The sequence below is a fragment of the Mauremys reevesii genome, linkage group 5, assembly GCF_016161935.1.
Source record: "Mauremys reevesii isolate NIE-2019 linkage group 5, ASM1616193v1, whole genome shotgun sequence".
Taxonomy (NCBI): Eukaryota; Metazoa; Chordata; order Testudines; family Geoemydidae; genus Mauremys; species Mauremys reevesii.
The window spans coordinates 129226423-129246864 of record NC_052627.1 but is presented as its reverse complement, the minus strand read 5'-3'; the positions used below and the strand labels follow the sequence as shown (position 1 = coordinate 129246864).

General features: G+C 41.0%; 1 protein-coding gene across 10 annotated transcripts in view; it reads left to right on the top strand.

Moving 5' to 3' along the window:
* CTNNA2 (catenin alpha 2) overlaps positions 1-20442 on the top strand; it is a 750149-nt gene that overhangs the window by 139187 nt on the left and 590520 nt on the right. For all 10 annotated transcript variants that reach the window (XM_039539873.1, XM_039539874.1, XM_039539878.1 and 7 more), the window contains one exon: positions 13542-13737. In XM_039539873.1, coding sequence (XP_039395807.1) covers positions 13542-13737 — 196 coding nt within the window. The remainder of the gene's footprint in view (positions 1-13541; positions 13738-20442) is intronic.

Below are 20442 nucleotides of genomic sequence, written 5' to 3'. Positions count from 1 at the left end.
TGGGCCATAACTAAGGCTCCGTGTCTGTCACGGAAGTCACAGATTCTGTGACTTTCCACGACCTCTGTGACTTCTGCAGCGGCCAGTGTGGCTGACCCAGCTGCTTCTGCAGCAGCTCCACAGCCAGCTGCACAAGTGCTACTGGAGCGGCCCCGGGGCCAGAAGCACCGGCCGCTGGGTGGGTAGCCCCAGGCAGCTGGCCCTGGGGACTAGGGTGACCAGATGTCCCGATTTTATAGGGACAGTCCCGATTTTTGGAGCTTTTTCTTACATAGTCACCTATTACCCCCCACTCCCTGTCCTGATTTTTTCATACTTGCTATCTGGTCACCCTACTGGGGACTGGCTGAGCAGCAGTCCCAGGAGCAGCAGGAGCAGTCATAGCTCAGAGGCCCCCAGCAGTGGTCCCGGGGGCTGCGGGAGCAGTGGCGGGTTGGTGGCCCCGAGGACAGCCAGAGCAGCTGCTGCTCAGTGGCCTCCGGCAGCTGAAGCCACTGTTCCTGCCCTGTCCCAGCAGCAGTCCCCTGCACCCACACAGAGCAGCACCTCCCCCCTCCAGCTAAGATTTAGTCAGGGGTGTATAATACAAGTCATGGACAGGTGACAGGCTGTGAATTTTTGTTTGTTGCATGTGACCTGTCCAGGGCCGCCCAGAGGATTCCGGGGACCTGGGGTCTTCGGCAGCGGGGGGCCCTTCTGTTCCGGGACCCGCCACCGAAGTGCCCCGAAGACCCACGGCGGGGACCCCCCCGCCGCCGAATTACTGCCGAAGCGGGACCCACCGCCGAAGTGCAGCCCGGTCTTCTGCGGTAATTCAGCGGCGGGGGGCCCCCACCGCGGGTCTTTGGGGCACTTTGGCGGCGGGTCCCAGAAGGGAAGGGCCCCCCCGCCGCCGAACTACCGCCGAAGACCGGGCTGAACTTCGGCGGCGGGTCCCACTTCGGCGGTAATTCGCCAGTGGGGGGTCCTTCCGCCCCGGAGCGGAAGGACCCCCCGCTGGCAAAGACCGGGAGTGGAAGAAGCTCCTGCGCCCGGCCCCGCAAGAGTTTTCTGCCCCCCCCGAGCGAGTGAAGGACCCCGCTCCAGGGCCCCCAAAAAACTCCCGTGGGGGCCCCTGTGGGGCCCGGGGCCTGGGGCAAATTGCCCCTCTTGCCCCCCCCCCCTCTGGGCGGCCCTGGACCTGTCCATGACTTTTACTAAAAATACCCATGACTAAATCATAGCCTTACCCATAACCACAGAGCAACCATCTTACCCTTGAAGGGACTTTCCCTGGATCAAGACTGAGGCATGCTGGCTTTGCTGTGTGGAAGCGTACACTACATGGACATGTTAACTGGATAAATGGAGAACTTGATGGATATCAGTCAGGTAGTTTTCATGAACAATACATTCACACAGACTTCAATAAGTAAAAAAAAAAAGATGGTGTTGCTGGTTATAAAATAATCAAAAATACAGATATGTACTACAGGAGAGATACAGGAATGTTCAGAGAATCTTATAGATGGTAGCGTAGAATGAATTACATATATTTGTGATGTAATTTGGCAGGAAAAAAGAAACAATACAATTTGTGGTAAGGAAAGTGCAAATTTATTTAAAGTGACAAAGAGAGTGTAACTGGGACTATTGGCATGAAATTGATATGATTATGATCAGAAAAGTAGTTATGTAAAAACACAACATGTTACTCAACAGAATTTCTCTCTGTATGTGTTCAGAATCATATTGGCTTAATTTAGAAATAAAAAGTAAAATTATATTTTTTTCTATTTGTACTACAGAGCCTGCAAAGCTATGGGAGAGTATGTTAGATGTTTTTCTGTCTTGCACATGAACAGAATGCATATACCAGCTGTCAAATGCTTTTACCTTCTCCTCACATCTAATGCTTCTCAGTTGGATAAGGGTTATTATGGACTACTGGTAATGAACACAGAAAGAGCACAGCTTGACTTCCAGATCCTAGGGTGAGTTTACAGTATGCAGAGCTGGAAGTTTATACATCAAGCAAACAAAATCGCACATTACTTATAAACTTAGCAATTTTAATGCGTAAGTCATAGAGAACCAAGAAATCTAGAATCACACTTAGGATATATCTGACCTTGAGAACAGGAAACTCCAAGTGGAATATCAGTCCTGATCGTGAAATACATTAGACTGGGAAGTAGTCTACAAAGTTAAATGGAGGGAGCCCCGTGACATAGGACAATTAAATCCAGACCAGACAAAGCACTAGAAAATATAGAGTAGGGAATGATCTTGCACTGGTCTGTTGATAAATTCTTAACAGGACTTTTCCATCTCTTATTTTTAGAGTTATTTACCCAGTTTCAAAGTGTGTCAGATGGATGTGCAAGGAACATCTAAATAAGTGGGAGGACCACTGGACTATGTTTAAAAAAAATTCTATGGGCATTTTTTAAATTTTGAATTGTTTTTGTATTAGGACCGAATCCTGAAAGATTGGAGCTGCAGGTGCTTCGTACCTTTGAATATAAGACTATATGTTTTTAAAAATACATTGTTAAAGAATCATAATACCCAAACGACTGTCCCTTGTAACTTTATTCTTGCAAAAGGATTTCACTTAATAAAGTAGTGGAAACGTATAATTACAAAAATGTTTTTTCCTCTTTGATGACACAAAGTTTTCTCAGAACCATGAGCATTCTGAAAAAACAATGCTTAGAGAGATACCATTAGTATAATCAGTCAGGCAATAAGTGCATTCAGGTGGAAGGCTGCCATTATATCAAGAAAGGGAAAAAAAAAAGGCCTTATACTAAAATGTCAGGGCTGCCTTTATTCAGGTCATTGACTGTTTCTAGCAGATTGATGACATATTAGTATTTTGAGAAGAGAAGAATAACATACAACCATTTACATTTAGAGTTCAAGAAATGCCACTGTCTGGAACAAGAAACGTTTACTTGGATATTAGGGGGAAAATGGTAAAATGTTTTGCAGAATACTAATAACCTTTCAGAGATGCCATTTTAAATTAATATTTTTACCTCTGGCAATTGGAATTTTATGTTTATAATATGCATTATAGATGTGTATAGAATAAATTCAATGAAATAAAAATGTTTTACAAGTTTTACCTTATTTTTTTTACCAGTTTTTTAATCCAGTAAAAGTCTTAATTTATTGGGCTAGAGTCATAAAAGGACTTGACTGCCCTTTTAGGCACCTGAATCCCAGAATTAGGGCCCACTAAGATTCACAAAACTCCTGGTCAGCTGCCACCAAACTCCATAGGTTCCTAAACTTACTCAGCACCTAGGTTCTTGCAGTAAAAGTTCTCTAGGCAACTATGTTCCTCCTCCTAAACATGTGCACTGTTGCTCCCCTTTAGGCTTCTGGACACCTAAGTGCCAGTGTGATTCAAAATGGGTGATAAGATAGGTGTTCCTCTGCCTAACACAAGTGTGAGGTCTGTTTACATTTCCTCAGCCCCCTATCCCCCCCCCCCAACTCTGTCAGCTTTTTGTCAAAAAGTTGTAGGCACCTAACAGCAAGATTCTACAACTAAGAATCTCAAGCAGAGGGACATGCAGCCCAGCCTTAGGTACTGCTGTCCCTGAGAGGGTCAGGATTTAGGACACAGCCCTCTCTTTGGAATCTCCCATTGTCTAGTTTATGCAGGGAGCTGCCTAGCATGCTGGGTTTTGGGAAACCCATTCTCTAGGTGCCTATCTCTCTCCCAGTCATTGTATAGGGAGCCTAGCAGGGGTGAAAGTAACATAAAAGACTTACCGGTTCAGGGGCCCGACTCCAGGCCCCTGGAAGAGGCAGGGCAGAAGGGGTGGGGCTAGGAATCAGCCTCCCCTTCTGCGCTGCCCAGACTGCACCTTCCAGGGCTCCGGCAGTGATTTAAAGGGCCCGGAACCCTGGCCGCTGTTGCAGTAGTGGTGGCGGTGGCCAGGAGCCCTGAGCATCTGCCCCTTTTGTCCCCCACCCCCCTGGTCAGCAGTGCTTTAACCTCTGGGGTATGTACCAACCCACTTTCACCTCTGGAGCCTAGTCATTATTCCCAGTGATGTTTTAGGCTCCTAAAAGTTGGCTGGCTGAGGAGTTCATTGGACCATTTATGTTGATTTTCAGTAAATCTTGGTGCACTGGGGAAGTTCCAGAAAACTGGCAGAAAGCTAATGTGCCAATTTTTAAAATGGGTAAATGGGATGATCCAGGTAATTTAAATGTCAGCCTGACACCGATCCCAGGCAAGGTAATGGAGTGGCTAATATGAGACTTAATTAATAAGGAAATAAAGATGGGTAATATACTTTATGCCAATCAGCATTTGTTTATGGCACGTAGATTCTGTCAATCTAACGTGATATCTTTTTTGATGAGATTACAAATTTGGTTGATTAAGATAGTAGTGTTGACTAAATAAATTAGACTTCTGTAAGGTGTTTACCTTGGTACTACTCAACATTTTGATAAAAAAACTAGAACGATGTAAAATTAACATGGCACTCATTAAATGGATTAAAACCTGGCTATTGGATAGGTATGAGAATGTAATTATAAATAAGGAATTGTTATCAAGAGGGTGTGTTTCCAGAGGTGTCCCTCAGAGACCCATTCTTGGCCCTGTGCTCTTTAATATTTTATCAATGACTTGGAAGAAAACATAGAAACATCACTGATAAAGTTTGTAGATAACACAACATTGGTCTTAGGTTGCATGACTCAAAAAACATGGCTATTTAGAGATAATGTATTTGGAGTTACTGGTGGTTTATTCATGCAGTCAGTTTACAACAGGATGCCACCAAGCATGAGCTCCACACTATCTATTCAGCTTTGAGGTGTTTGCAAGGGAAGGTGGCACCAGCTTGTCCGGTAGTGCCATCTGAATTATCTATCAGCCAGAGTCTGCAGCATCAGTTGCATCAGTGGGAAGATCATTTTAAGATGTTCCTCAATTGTCTGTTGCAATAATGTCATTGATAGAGCTCTGTAACACAATGGACAGCTGCATTTAAGTCAATGGCAGATACACGGCATGTTTTCCTATCTCCACGAGAGTTTGGCAAGGCTATGGTCTCTCACTATCATTCAGTATCAGCATAAATTGGTTGATGGATAAGCTCGAGGACTCAACTGTAAGTGGCATTGAGGGGAGCACCCTTCTTCAAGATCTTGAATATGTCAGTGACTTTGTCTTGTTGGCTCAGTTTGACGATTTGATGCAGCTGATGGTTGATCTGGTCTGGCCCAAAGCAGTGTGCATTGCTCTGGTTATTAATCCAGATAAAGCTAAGCTCTGGTCATTACCATAAAATAGCTCCCAGCTCAGTATTAACCTGTCTGGAAGGGACATTGGGCAGGTGGCAAATGCTTGGGAGGCATCACAGAGAGTGCTGGAGGATGTTCAAAAGATTTGGACAGTGATATAGCAGCAGCTGCCGCGATGTTTTAGGCCCTTCCTCGGTCTCTGTAGGGATCTCATGACATCAAGTTTGTGCCTCTTTAAGCCAGCTGTCCAACAGGAAGCTGTCCAAACAACTGGGCTCCACCCTCTTCTAGACTCTGTGCCTTGTGCTTCCTTGCTCCCGCTCCTACTCCCCTGGCTTGATTTCCTATCATCCAGACCCAGTGTGAATCCTGGCATGTTCATGTTTCTGATCTCCAGTTTGTTTCATGACTCTGACCTCCTGGTATCCTGACCCAGCCTGACTCTTGACTCTTCTCTCGGGACTGCAGACTCTGGCTCTGATTACTAGGTCTGGCCGCTTACTGCCTAGTCATGACGGCTGTGGATCTATGGAATCACAGTCACACCAACTCTGTTGCATGGAAATAAAACATGGGTGCTGAAGAAGGCTGACGAATAGCAGACTGACATTTTTTATTCTTGTTGTTTTCATCAGCTGCTCCATTCCAAGTGGCAGGACAAGATCCAAAGTGAGGATATTTTAAGCTGAAACCAACAGCCACCTCCATCAGTACTAGCTTAGTTTTGGCAGTTTCCTTGGTATGGACATACTAGAAGAATGAAAGATCTGCAAATTCGGAAACTTTTGTACCAAGGAACACTGCTACATGGCTGTTGAATGTGTGTATGTCAAAAGCTTCAGTGGTGTACCAGGATTGTCAGTGAGAGACATAAATTGAACGTATAATCAGACTACCTTAAGCACCTTGCCAGAGATCAATCTGGGTAGTCCTTAATTTGCAAGAAGACCATGTCCCTTTGGGATTTTCCATGCTGATGAGGGTGATGAGTTATTGGAATAGTAGCAACCTTGGGTGGGGGGGTTATGTGTGTTCTAAGTATTTATTTTTTCCTCTTTATTGTCATGTTCAGTAGAGTAAAAGTACCTATGAGATTGATCTCAGGCTGCAGTTAGGCTCCAAATCTCTCTTTTGTTCAAAGGTGAATGATGTTGCTTTGTTGTTTTCGGAATTATCAACCCTCTGCATAAAAACCTACTAGCAATGATTTGCCTTTGTTTTGATAATTGTCAGATGTTGCTAGTTCATGCCTTCCACATTTGGAGCTATTGTCTGTCCATTGTTTAAACTTTGTAAGCCATTGTTTAAAAGTTAGCAGACAGTGCAGGTCAATTGTTGGAAAATCTGTGCTTCTAGCATGAAAATAGTTTGATAAATTTTGCCTAATCACAGGCAGGGTTCTCACACAACCCTGTTTGCCAGAGTTGCAACAGACACCTGCCTGGTTCCCTGCCAGCTCTCAGGGACCCTTCCAAGAATCTATGGCTCCAGAGTGACACCACCATGCCAGGGCTTCCAGACTCTGTGCCATGGAGCTTGGGAGTCTGGTAACGCTGCAGCTCTCAGAGCTTCTAGGCTCCATGCCAAACTGGAATGAAACCACATTCTGAAATAGTGAAATTTATTGCAAACCAGAAATCTGTAGTTTTTGCCAGTGAAAAGGAAAAAGTCTCTTTTTACACATTTGAAGTACAACCCCCCCATTTATAAATGAAACTATGATCATGGTTTAAAGATCAGCATTTCATTGTAAAAGAGATTAATTGTTTGAGATGTCTTTGTTCACAATTCAGTAATGTAAAAAGACAGCAAAAGCCTGAGGCCGGAGTGGAAAGCAATAATTCCTAGTGTATGGTGCTCCTTTTTGGACTGATAACAGCTCTGAGGGTTCTAAAAAAAAAAATCATAGTGATGCCAATTCATCATCCTCTGCAAAGCCTGCATTTATATTCTGATCTAGATGATTAATCTTTGTCTAGATTATGGGTTCTCAATAGCTCTGAACAACATGTCAGTGGGTTGCAACCAGATTGCTTTTCTCATATTGCTAAAGGAAGGAAGAATCCCAGCTGGATGGGAGGAAGTCTCCAGTTCCTGGCATGAGAAAGGGAATCCTGGTATGGAAAAGGTTAAGAACCACTGGTAAAAGATTCATAGAATCCATGGCCAGAAGAGATCGTTGTGAGCAACTAATCTGACCTCCTGTGTAACACAGGCCAGAGAACTTCCCAAAAATAATTCCTAGAGCACATGAATATACGCTTTTTGGAGACCTGTCTTTATATACATGTATTGGACAGGGCAGAAAAATTCTGCCACTGACAACCAAATTGAAACAAATAATATATTTTCCTTATTCATGTTCATGTCTGCCTGTGATTTAGGAGCATCTCTGAAACATGATGTATTATCATTTGTTTTATGTTAACAGTTTTTAAATCTTTTTTACATAGTTTTGTAGGCATCAAAAAATTCTTCATCTAGGATATTACTATACTTAGAGAAGCTTGAAACAAAAGAAGGCTTTTCTGCTGGTGTGACTCTTTGGGGAAGGGGGAAGAATCTCCTCTCTTCTACCTCTTTTGTTTCCCCCTTTAGTTGTATAGAAAGACAAAGGTGCATCTTTAATTGGAGGACATAATGTAAGGATACACATTCAGATTCCATGTTAGCAGATTATATAGGATAGCATAAAATGGATTGAAAAAAAGATGAATGGAGGGCAGACAACTAATGGGGGGGGGGAAAGAGAGTGAGTGTGAGTGCATGTGTTTGCAGGCGTATAATAATTGAAAGTCTGTCAAAGAAAATAACTGGCTTCTAATGTGTCTCACTCTAGGCCACTTGAAATTACACGAAAGGGATATAGGTGATGAAGAGATGAGTCACTAAAAAGGCAAACTGATATAAAGAATGATGATTAATGTCTTCAGACACGACCAGTGGGGACACACAGGAACACATGGAGACAGGAGTCTTCGGTTATGGCTCGGTTCATTGTAGCAGAAGCTCAGCTACGCCCTGCAGAGGCATAGCTGTACCATCTGTTCATCTCCCCCACATCCCGAGGAGTGAGCACCAAGATCTTTTTGCATTTCCCCTTTGTTGTAATCATCAGCCCTCCTGCTCCCCAGGCAGGCAGTTCTAGTCTTGGTCTCGGCCCAATAATTGCCCTCTAATTTCCCTGCTTAAATCCTCGGCCCCTGTTTCTGTTTACAACTGCTATGACCATTTGTTGCCACATAAGGAGCTGTTTTGAGCACTTGGGTGTCTTTAGTCAGTCAACACCTGCAGGCTTGTGGATTGGGGTTTTTCCGTGTGCATCTTTTGCCAGCAGCTTACCAGACAGACTTAATGTCAGACAGAGCCATCCCCCCCACAGTTAACACCATATTTTTCAAACTGGTCATACTTGGCAAAGTCTCCCTGGAGCCATTTTGTTCTATACTATATAGTTTCAACCAGTTTGCCTGGTACTGAAGTCAGGCTTACCAGCCTGTAATTGCTGGGATCACCTCTGGAGCCCTTTTAAAAATTGGCTTCACATTAGCTGTCCTCCAGGCATTTGATACGGAAGCTGATTTAAATTATAGTTACAAACTACAGTTAGTAGTTCAGCAATTTCACATTTGAGTTCCTTCAGAACTCTTGGGTGAATGCCATCTGGTCCTGGTGACTTATTACTGCTTAGTTTATCAATTTGTTCCAAAACCTCCTCTAATGACACCTCAATCTGGGACAGTTCCTCAGATTTGAAGAATGGCTAAGGTTTGGGAATCTCCCTCACATCCTCAGCCGAAAAGACTGATGGAAAGAATTAATTTAGCTTCTCCGCAATGGCCTTATCGTCCTTGAGTGCTGCTTTAGCATTTTGATCATCCAGTGGTTGTTTAGCAGACTTCCTGCTTCTGATGTATTTAAACATTTTTTTTGCTATTACTTTTTGAGTCTTTAGCTAGTTGTTCTTCAAATTATTATATTTTTTGGCCTTCCTAATAATATTTTTTACAATTCATTTGCCAGAGTTTATGCTCCTTTCTATTTTCCTCACTAGGATTTAACTTCCACTTTTTAAATAATGCCTTTTTGTCTCTCACCGCTTCTTTTACTTTGTTGTTTAGCCACAGTGGCACTTCTTTGGTTCTTTTATTATGTTTTTTTTTAATTTGGGGAATACATTTAAGTTGAGCCTCTGTTATGATGTTTTAAAAATGTTTCCATGCAGCTTGCAGGGATTTCACTTTTGGCACTATACCTTTTAATTTCTGTTTAATTAACTTCCTTATTTTTGAGTAGTCCACCTTTCTGAAATTAAATGCTACAATGTTGGGCTGCTTTGGTGTTTTCCCTACAGCAGGAATGTTAAACTTAATTACATTAAGGTCACTATTAGCAAGCAGTCCAGCTATATTCACCTCTTGGACCAGATCCTGTGCTCCATTTAAGACTAAATCAAGAATTTCCTCTCCTCTTGTGGGTTCCAGGACTAGCTGCTCCAAGAAGCAGTCATTTGAAGTGTCAAGAAACTTTATCTGTGCATCCTGTACTGAGATGACATGTACTCAGTCAATATGGAGATAGCTGAAATCCCTCATTATTATTGAGTTTATTTTTATAGCCTCTGTAATCTCCCCGAGGATTTCACAGTCACTATCACCATCCTGGCCAAGTGGTCGGTAATATATCCCTATTATTAGAGCATGTCATTACTATACAAAGAGGTTCTATGGTACAGTTTGGGTCATTTACGTTTTTTACTTCATCTGATTCTATGCTTTCTTTCACAAATAGTGCTACTGCCTCACCAGCATGACCTGTTCTGTTCTTCCGATTTATTTTGTACTTGGCTTGGAAACTTGAAGCTTGTGGAGCCAGAAGCTGAGCCCTGGGTAAAGCTGGGGCTCCTGGGCTTTCAGGTTCCTGGATCCATGACCAGGAGTCTGGAAGACCCCAGCAGCCTGGAGAGGTGGCAGGTTTCCCATAGAAACCTCCCTTTGATTCACCAAAAGTTCATCAAACCCATAATGTTTCTGCAAAACATTTTGAGTTCTACAAATCTGCATTTTCTGATTAAACTGTTTTGTTAGAAAATGTATAACCCAGCTCTGCCCTCAATATCTTCACCTATTAGCATTGCAATGGTTGGGGAAAATTTGAAATAAAAGTACCCAATATGTGTATTATTATAGTGAAATTCCTTGATATCAGTTCTGTAAGGATGGGTGAATATTTTGAAGATTAATAATTTCATTTGAAATAATGCAAACTTAATATTATGCTATTATGTCCATAATAAAGGACCATTTCCATTAAGGTTTAACAAATCAGTATATTGAATTTTTGTGGAGGTGATTTTGGTTACTTAATTTTTGTTTAGTTGTTTCTTTATCATGGTAGGATGTGCAGAATGGTGCACTGTACCAATCAACAAGATTAGGTTTGATTTTTTTTTTAATGGAATACTTAATGTTTTGGGGACAGGAAGAAGTTAAGTTTGTCCTCTGTCCCTGCCCATTCATAGTAGTTATGTAATTTTTCTACCAACAAAAAATTCTATATGTTACTACAGTAATTTATTTTTGAGCCATTGGACTCCTTTGTCTTTGGCTGCCCCTGCTGCAACGTGTTAGTGATTCTTCTCTACATAGACACTTTCTGATGACATTCCTTTATTGTCCAGCTTTTCCTTAATTTATGTGTTCTCCCTGTGTATGTATTATCTGAAGTACCCTGGCAGCAACAAACCTAATTCTTCTCTGAGTGCTAGTCTATATGTGTTCCACCTCTGTGGTCATGTGCCCCATGCATTGAAGATCAGAATGCTTTAGCCAGCACTGTCAATTGGTCACACATGCTCTGTCACATCCGTCCCCCATCAAGGGTATAATTAAGCTCAGATCCCAGCCTCATTTTCTTTGCCCTCAGTTTAACCATGCCAATTTCTGCAGTATCTTTTTTATTGAAAGTATAAGGTCAATTAGTTTCACTGCCAACTGCATTTGAAACCTGTTTTTACTAATCTTGTATGAGTAATTTATTGTGTTTCTTTGTTAATCTGGAATTAGGTTACAGAGATCTACCACCTTGATGTAAACCGTGAAACCAACTTTTAAAAGTATGGAAATTCAAAGTTGAAATTCTGGTTAACATAAAAAGAAATAAACAAATAAACATGGGCTCTGAGTTCGCCAAACCTGTGTGTGGGTGTCCAGACTGCTAAGTGAGTTGGAGAAATCTGTGCTCTAACTTGTATCCCCAACTGGCATAGTAAGCCCAGGTCCAAAGCAGATACAGACTTGGGTACAAAGATTTTGCTTGAGAATGTTAGGGAGAGGTTAGGATTTAACACCCAGATGATAATCCATGTTAACTCTGCAGTACATACCCTTATGGTCACCCAAACAACCTTGTATATCCTGATTAGAGCTATTTAAATCCACCTGCGATTGTGACTCAGCAGTAATTCCATTGCTTTTTCATTCACGGTTTAAGCACCTGATAACAGAACACCTCAACAGAGGTGCCCAGCATGCTTATGCTAGTTCCTAAAGTATATTAGCCTGTTGTATATAACTTGAATGATTTGAATTTTGTGATGTAATGTGATTTCTTTGGGCAGGCGGAATGGCAGAAAGGCATATTAGATACAGTGTGCAATGTTTTCTAAATCTCCAAAAAATCTTACTCAAGTTACTCAACATGTTTTCAACAAATTCTAATTGTCAGTGACCTAATACTAAAAAAATGTGAAAGCATGAACAGTATTCTTAAGTTAAAATGTCTTCAGTGCAAAAATGGGACCATTACTGCAGCATCAACTACTGTCCTACCTTAGTATGTGTACACTGAAGTAATAAAACTAATAATGCTTTTTAGCTTGCATAGTCTTTTCAGCAGGGGCTGCATCTTCCTTTGTGTCTGGAAAGTGGCCAAAGTTTAGACACCACCACAATACAAGTAATGCCACTTGTCATCCCAGAAAAGTGTTGCTTTTTCGACTGCTGCCAATTTTTGTGTTATATTTAATTGCTCGATTGTGGCATTACTTTAATACTGTTTCTTTCTGGATTTTGCTTCTTAACACTATCTCTTCAAATGTTTGAGTGTTACTAAAATTTGGCTCTCCCAACCTGGGCTGGATATGGATCAAGAAATAAGCAGTAAAAAATCTCTGTTCCTTATTATCAGTATAATTTTCTGGGCATTTGGGACCACATTTTCAAACTTGGGAGCCTCATATTAGGCACCTAAATCAAATCCATATTAAAGAAATTAAAATAAGTGGCCGGGTTGTAAATGTAAATGTATACACCTAGGAGTAAAGAACGTATGCCATATTTACAAGTTAAAGGAGGACTCTATCCTAAGAAGCAGTGACTCTGAAAAAGATTTGTGGGTTATGATGGCTAATCCACTGAACATGAGCACTCAGTGCAACACTGTGGCCAATAGGACTAATACGATCCTTGGAGGCATAAACGGGAATCTTGGATAGGAAAAGAGAGGTTATTTCACCTCTATATTTGGCACTGGTGCAACTGCTGTTAGAGCATTATGTCCAGTTCTGGTGTCAACAATTTAAGAACAATGTTGATAAATTGGAGAAGGTTCAAAGAAGAGCCATGAGAATGATTAAAGGATTAGAAAACCTGCCTTATAATAATAGACTCCAAGCGTTCAATCTATTTAGCTTAACAAAAAGAAGGTTAAATGGGGCTTGATCACAGACTATAAGTACATGGGGAACAAATATTTGATAATGAGTGTTTCAGTCTAGCAGAGAAAGGTATCCAATGATCCAACGTCTGGAAGTTGAAGCTAGGCAAATTGAGACTGGAAATAAGGCATATTTTTTTTAACAGGGTAATTAAACATTAGAGCGATTTTCCAAAGAGTTGTGGTGGATTCTCCATCAATGGCAACTTTTAAATCAAGTTTGGACTTTTTTTTTCTAAAAAGATCTGCTCTAGGAATTATTCAGGGCAAGTTCTCTGGCCTGTGTTCTACAGGAGGTCAGGTTAGATGATCCCAATGGTCCCTTTTAGCCTTGGAATTTATGAATTTAGATGCTGAGCACTTTTAGCTCCCATGAAAGCCAGTCAAATCTGTGCATGCTTGGCATGTCTGAAGGTTGGGCTATTTTTATTGAGAATTTTTTTTAAAAAAAGCACATACAGATCACATGACCTTCCATATGGGACAGCTAATTGAATACTAATTAGGGCAACTAATTAAAGTGCTGTGCAAACTTTTTAAAAAACCTTTTTTTTCCCTCCCCAAAGGTGACAACCCTTGTTAACACAAGCAACAAAGGGCCATCTGGTAAAAAGAAAGGGCGATCTAAGAAGGCACATGTGTTGGCTGCTTCAGTAGAACAAGCTACCCAAAACTTTTTGGAAAAAGGAGAACAGATTGCTAAAGAGAGCCATGACCTCAAGGAGGAATTGGTTGTTGCTGTAGAGGATGTACGCAAACAAGGTATGTACAGTGAATCTGTCGTAACTCTGAACTTATAATTGCTACATGAGAGAACATAGGGGAGAAATCAAATCAGTATCTTAGATGTCTGTATACTGATGCAAGAAGTATTGGGTATTAGCAGGAAAAAATAGAAATGCTAGTTAATAAGCACAGCTATGACATAGTTGGCATCAAAGAGACTTGGTGGGATAATACACGTCTGGAATATTGGTATAGAATGGTATATACACAATAAAGATAATGGATTTCAAGAAGGCAGACTTCAGCTAACGCAGGGAGTAGGTAGGTAAGGTCCCATGGGAAGCAAGTCTAAGGGGGGAAACAGTTCTAGAGAGTTGGCACTTTTTCAAAGAGATATTAATAGGGGCACAAGAGCAAACTATCCCACTGTGTAAGAAAAATAGGAAGTATGGCAAGAGATCACCCTGGTTTAACCAGGAGCTCTTCAATAATCTGAAACTCAAAAAAGAGTCCTACAAAAAATAGAAACTAGGTCAAATGACAAAGGATGGATATAAACAAACAACACAAGTATCGACAAAATTAAAAAGACCAAGGCACAAAACAAGATTAAACTAGCTAGAGACATAAAAGGTAACAAGAAAATAGTCTACATATACACTAGAACCAGGAGGAAGACCAAGGACAGGGTTGGCTTGTTACTCAATGAAAGGGGGGGAAACAATAATAGAAAATGTGGAAATGGCAGAAGTGTTAAGTGACTTTTTTGTTTCAGTTTTCACCAAAAAGGTTAGTAGCAATTGGACGTATAACATAGTGAATGCCAGTAAAAAAGAAGGTAGGATCAGAGGCTAACATAGGGAAAGAACAAGTTAAAAATGATTTAGACAAGTTAAATGTCTGCAAGTCACCAGGAGCTGATGAAATACATCCTAGAATACTCAAGGAGCTGATTGAGGAGATATCTGAACCCTTAGCCCTGGTCTACACTGAGAGGGGGGGCGGTGTCGACCTAAGATACACAACTTCAGCTGTGCGAATAATGTAGCTGAAGTTGGTGTCTCTTAGGTTGACTTACCTGGCCATGAGGACGGTGGCAAGTCGACCACTGCCGCTCCCCTGTCAACTCTGCTTCCGCCTCTCGCAAGCTGGAGTTCCAGAGTCGAGGGGGATCATTGTTGGGAATCGATTTATCTGCATCTACACGAGACATGATAAATCGATCCCCGATAGATGGATCACTACCCGCCGATCTGGTAGTGAAGACCTGCCCTTAGTGATTACCTTCCAAAAGTCGTGGAAGATGAATGAGATTCCAGAGGACTGGAAGAGGGCAAAGATAGTTCCAATCTATAAAAAGGGGAATAAGGACAATCAGGGAATTACAGAGCAGTCAGCTTAACTTCAGTACCCAGCAAGGTAATGAACCAAATAATTAACCAATCAATTTGCAAACACCTAAAAGATAATAAGGTGATAAGTAACAGTCAGCATGGATTTGTGAAGAACAAATCATATCAAAGCAACCTAATAGCTTTCTTTGACAGGATACCAAGCTTTGTGGAATGGGGGGAAGCAGAAGATGTGATATATCTTCACTTTAGCTTCTGATACTGTCTCACATGACCTTCTCATAAACAAACTAGGAAAATACAACCTAGATGGAGATAATAGAAGGTGGGTGCATAACTTTTTGGAAAACTGTTCCCACACAGTAGTTCATAGTCAAGCTGGAAGGGTATATCAAGTGGGTCCTGCAGGGATCAGTTCCGGGTCCAGTTCTGTTCAATATCTTCATCAGTGATTTAGATAATGGCACAGAGAGTACACTTATAAAGTTTTGCGGACGATACCAAGCTGGGAGGGGTTGCAAGTGCTTTGGAGGATAGGATTAAAATTCAAAATGATCTGGACAAACTGGAGAAATGGTAAATAGGATGAAATTCAATAAGCACAAATGTAAAGTACTCCACTTAGGAAAGAACAATCAGTTGCACACATACAAAATAGGAAATGGCTGTCTTGGAAGGAGTACTGCTGACAGGAAACTGGGAGGTGATACTGGATCACAAGCTAAATATGAATCAACAGTGTAACGCTGTTGCAGGAAAAGTGAACATCATTCTGGGATATATTAGCAGGAGTTGTAATCAAAACACGAGAAGTAATTCTTCCATTCTACTCCATACTGATTAGGCCTCAACTGGAGTATTGTGTCCAGTTCTGGGTGTCACATTTCAAGAAAGATGTGAACAAATTGGAGAAAGTCCAGAGAAAAGCAACAAAAATGATTACAAGTCTAGAAAATATCATCTATGAGGGAAGATTGAAAAAAATGGGTTTGTTCGGTCTGGAGAAAAGAATATTGAGGGAGGACAGGATTACAGTACATAAAAGGGAGGTGGTGGAATTTCTATCCTTAGAGGTTTTAAGACCCGACTTGACAAAGCCCTGGCTGGGATGATTTAGTTGGGGTTGGTCCTACTTTGAGCAGGGGGTTGGACTAGATGACCTCCTGAGGTCTCTTCCAACCCTAATCTTCTATTATTCTATGATTCCATGAAAAGGTTGTTACAAGGAGGAGGGAGAAAAAATGTTTTCCTTGGCCTCTGAGGATAGGACAAGAATCAATGGACTTAAATTGCAGCAAGAGTGGTTTAGGTTGGACATTAGGGAAAACTTCCTAACTGTGAGGGTAATTAAGCACTGGAATAAATTGCCTAGGGAGGTTGTGGTATCTCCGTCATTGGAGATTTTTAAGAGCAGGTTAGACAAACACCTGTCAGGGATAGCAGATAATACTTAGTCGTGCCTTGAGTGCAGGGGACTGGACTAGATGACCTCTCAAGGTCCCTTCCAGTCTTATAATTGTATAATTGCTGGATTTCTTCCAAGAGAAATATGCCTCTAGCTTCCTGTATGATGACCATGTGATTAAAACTACTTATATGGTGTACATTGCATTATATCTTCAATATTTGTACAAATAACTAATTATTTATTCAATAGTAGCCATGTGTTTAGCTGAACATTACAGCTGGGTCTATAACTGATTTTTTTTTATTTATTTATTGGTTGTTCAGGGGAAAAAATTAGTTGAGATTAAACTGAAACCAATAAATGCTTAAAAAGTTGATGGAGCTGGTTGAACAAAATATTTTGTTTGGCATGAAACATTTTGCTTCTGGACATTTTAAAGGGCTAGAGTCAGGGCCAGCTCTGACTTTTTTGCCACCCCAAGCAAAAACAAACAAACAAACAAAAACAAAACAAAAAAAAAATCCAGGGCACAGGATGGCCAGACCCAGAGGCAAAGCAAAACAAACAAACAAATAAATAAAAAGACAGCTGTGCTCCCCTAAGATTGGATGGAATGCCGCCCCTTAGAATCTGCCGCCCCAAGCACGAGCTTGCTCAGCTGGTGCCTGGAGCCAGCTCTGGCTAGAGTCACAAAATGGGGAGAGGGAAGGCAGAGGTGGTGCCCAGACCTCTTATAACATTTACCCCAGTGATTAGGGCACTCACTGGGGATGTAGGGGACCTACGTTCAAATCCCCTATGTTGAGGTGTGAGTGGGATGTGAAGTATTCTGGGGCTAATCTTTTTCAGTCTCTCCTGTTGAAGCTGTTCCTCTGTATAAAAAAATGTAATAGATAAAGAGTGAGAACGATCGTGATTCCATAGGCTGGTGGTTAGGGCACTTATCTGGATGCTGGTACTGCCACGTTCAAGTCCCTCTACTTTAATGTCTATTCTGGATGCATGTCCTAACCTCTGAATTTAAAATATGAGGGAGGTGACACCACCACTGATCCCATCCCCCCAGTGCATTTTGAGAAGGCCGCCAAAGTCCCCTTGTGAATGTACTCGGAAAAATGTGAGTGTGGGGTAGGACAAAACTGTTTGGAGAATTTGTGTCGAATTCACGAATAGTTTTGCAAAGGCTGGAACTGATTTTTTCAGTGAATAAACTGAAAAATGTCCAACTCTACTGAACATTCTCTCTTAGGTAATTTACCACATCATCTCATCGCTTTGCCTGAGCTCCACTGACTCAGGAAATAGGAAACTCAGAGATTGTTCAGTGTCCTAAATGACCAGTGCTGATGCAAAACCATGAGGCTGACTTTGCTTCAAGTTATTCTTTATATAACTGTGGAGAGGATGAGCTTTTTTTTCCTATAATGAAAATTACAGGGAAAATAGTTTGCAACTCTGTTAAGCTCTTAGTAGTGGCTTAAAGAAAAAGTATGTATAGCATATATATAATCAATATTTTGTGTGGTGAACAATTTAATAATTATCAACCAAATAATGCAATGATGTCGAATTCTTTGGTTTTTAAATGTGTAACACAAAGATTAGCATAATCTTATCACAAAAATATAAGCAATATTAAAATGTGATCTTCACTATGTAGCTGATGGTTAAATTGATGTTAAGGAGACCTTGCATATTTTATAGAATGGTAACTTCAGGATATACCAACAATATGCAAGCTACTCATCTAATAAGCATCTTTCACAGAAGCATGTGGGAAAGAAATTTAAGAAATTTCATTTTATAACCATTACAATAGTTTGCATTGTTGTTATAGGACACCTGCTTTCAAATAAATAATAACTTTAGTAAGGCTTTGGAAATTCAAAAGTAATCTTGTATCTCAGATAAGAATTTTAAAGGTAAAATACACAGCAGGTGTGACAGTTGTGGCAATTTCCTGCAATATCCTTGAAAAACCTTATTGAATTAAGTTTAAGTATTTTTGGAGTCCATTGTATTAAATGCAGCGGCTATGTATTATTGTGGGCTGGGGTTGTATGTAACCTCTCTATGGCGGAGAAATGATGTGAACCCTTGAAAGTGTCATGAACTTCAAAACTCTATGTTGAAAAATGTGGCAGACAAGAATGGATTTTTGGGAGAAACAGTGCCAAATGGTTTGCTTGGAGAATCTCTAGGGAAAGGTGAATGCAATTTTCCCAGCTATGGTTATTTAAAAAAACAACCTTTGGATGCTACCCTCTGAGGAGAGGACCATTATCTGCTGATTACCCGTTCCAGACTTTCAACATCAAAGGCCTAAGCAGAATAAAGGAAAGAGTAACCTATTAATGGGGATGCTAGTTCTGAGCTAAGGCTATTTATGAACTTTGTAATCAACAGGAAAAAAACAAAACAAAAAACACCTTTGTTGGGTTTGAAGGAATGACTCCTACCAGAGCCTGAGATTGGAGTTGGGGGATGATCTGTGGTAAACTTATTAGCATGAATGTTGGTTCTTTTATTGTTTTTAATGTTTTCTCTATTATACTTACACCTTAAGAATAACTGTGCTTACTTATAAAGAGCTGTGTGATAACTTATGACTGCTGGCAATTTCAGCTGTTCAGCGCCTCCAGAGAGAAAGCAAAGCACAGCCACTGGCCTATCTAGGCAGTCTGGCTTATTGGGGATATTATAGTGTAGGCAGGGAACTGTGCAGACTGGAAAATCCTCGGTCATAAGGGAGAGACACACTGGTCTCTATCCAAGAGAGGTGACAGCTAAGGAAGCAGAAGCCTAGAGTGGATGTCCTTGAGGGACGATGGAGCGGAAAATACAGATGCAATCCCCCTTAATTGTGACAGTAAAGTATTTCAATCTCCAATACTTAGTTAGCGGGGGAAAGCAAGAGGTTGGTAGTGAATTTCCATGACAAACTTTTCACATTTTTTGACTTTGATTAAAGCTGTCCTCTTCACTGGCAGCATAATAAAGCTCTTGTCAGTTTTCTCATCTGTAAATCCTATTATCTAAAGATACCATCTGCCAGGATCTTCTTTCTTGGGTCTTAGCACATGATTACCAGAACTTCAGCTATGATTTTTAAAGGCGCCTAAAAGAGTTAGGTGCCCAGTTCTCAGTGTTCCAATGAGACTTGGGTCTCGCTCATATAGGACAATTTGGAAATACCATAATCAGTAGCTCTTAAATAATTTTAATCCTGAGAGTAGCAGTAGCAGTGTAGAGTGCAAATCGGGCCTTTTTCAGCTGATCCATACCTCTCCCTGGCAGTCTGTTCCATCTTGATGGTGGCAAGGGAAAGATTTACCTGTTTGTTTTGGTCTCCCCTTAGTCCAGCACCTGTTTGTTCTTGGTGCACTGAACTATGATCCAGAATTTCCATGCTGACCTCAGCACTCTTGTTCCATCTCAATATATGGTCATGTGGCGATATCCCTTTGGTGCTTTGACATTTATTCAGTTTTGCTTTTCTTAGTCCATGTGTGCCTGACTTAGGGTGATCCATGTAGCAGATCTAATCTAAGCATAGATAGCATATTCATTATCATATCTGAGCACCTTACTCAGTTTATCAGTGCCTTATATTAGTTTACCACTAATTTGATTTGTAAACTTGTGATTCATGAAGTTAAAGGCACCTGAGATGAATCCTTCCCCTCCCCACACTCACTAGATTTATGGCATATGACCACATTTTCAAATTGCTCACATGCCTCTTTTTAAAAACATGGTGTGTGTGTGTAAAGCCACAGAAATAGTGTAACAAAAGATAAAGGTCTTAAACAGTACTCTGTGAAACACTACAGCAGGGGTCGGCAACCTTTTAGCAATGGTGTGCCGAGTCTTCATTTATTCACTCTAATTTAAGGTTTCACATGCCAGTCATACATTTTAAGAAGGTCTCTTTCTATAAGTCTATAATATATAACTAAACTATTGTTGTATGTAAAGTAA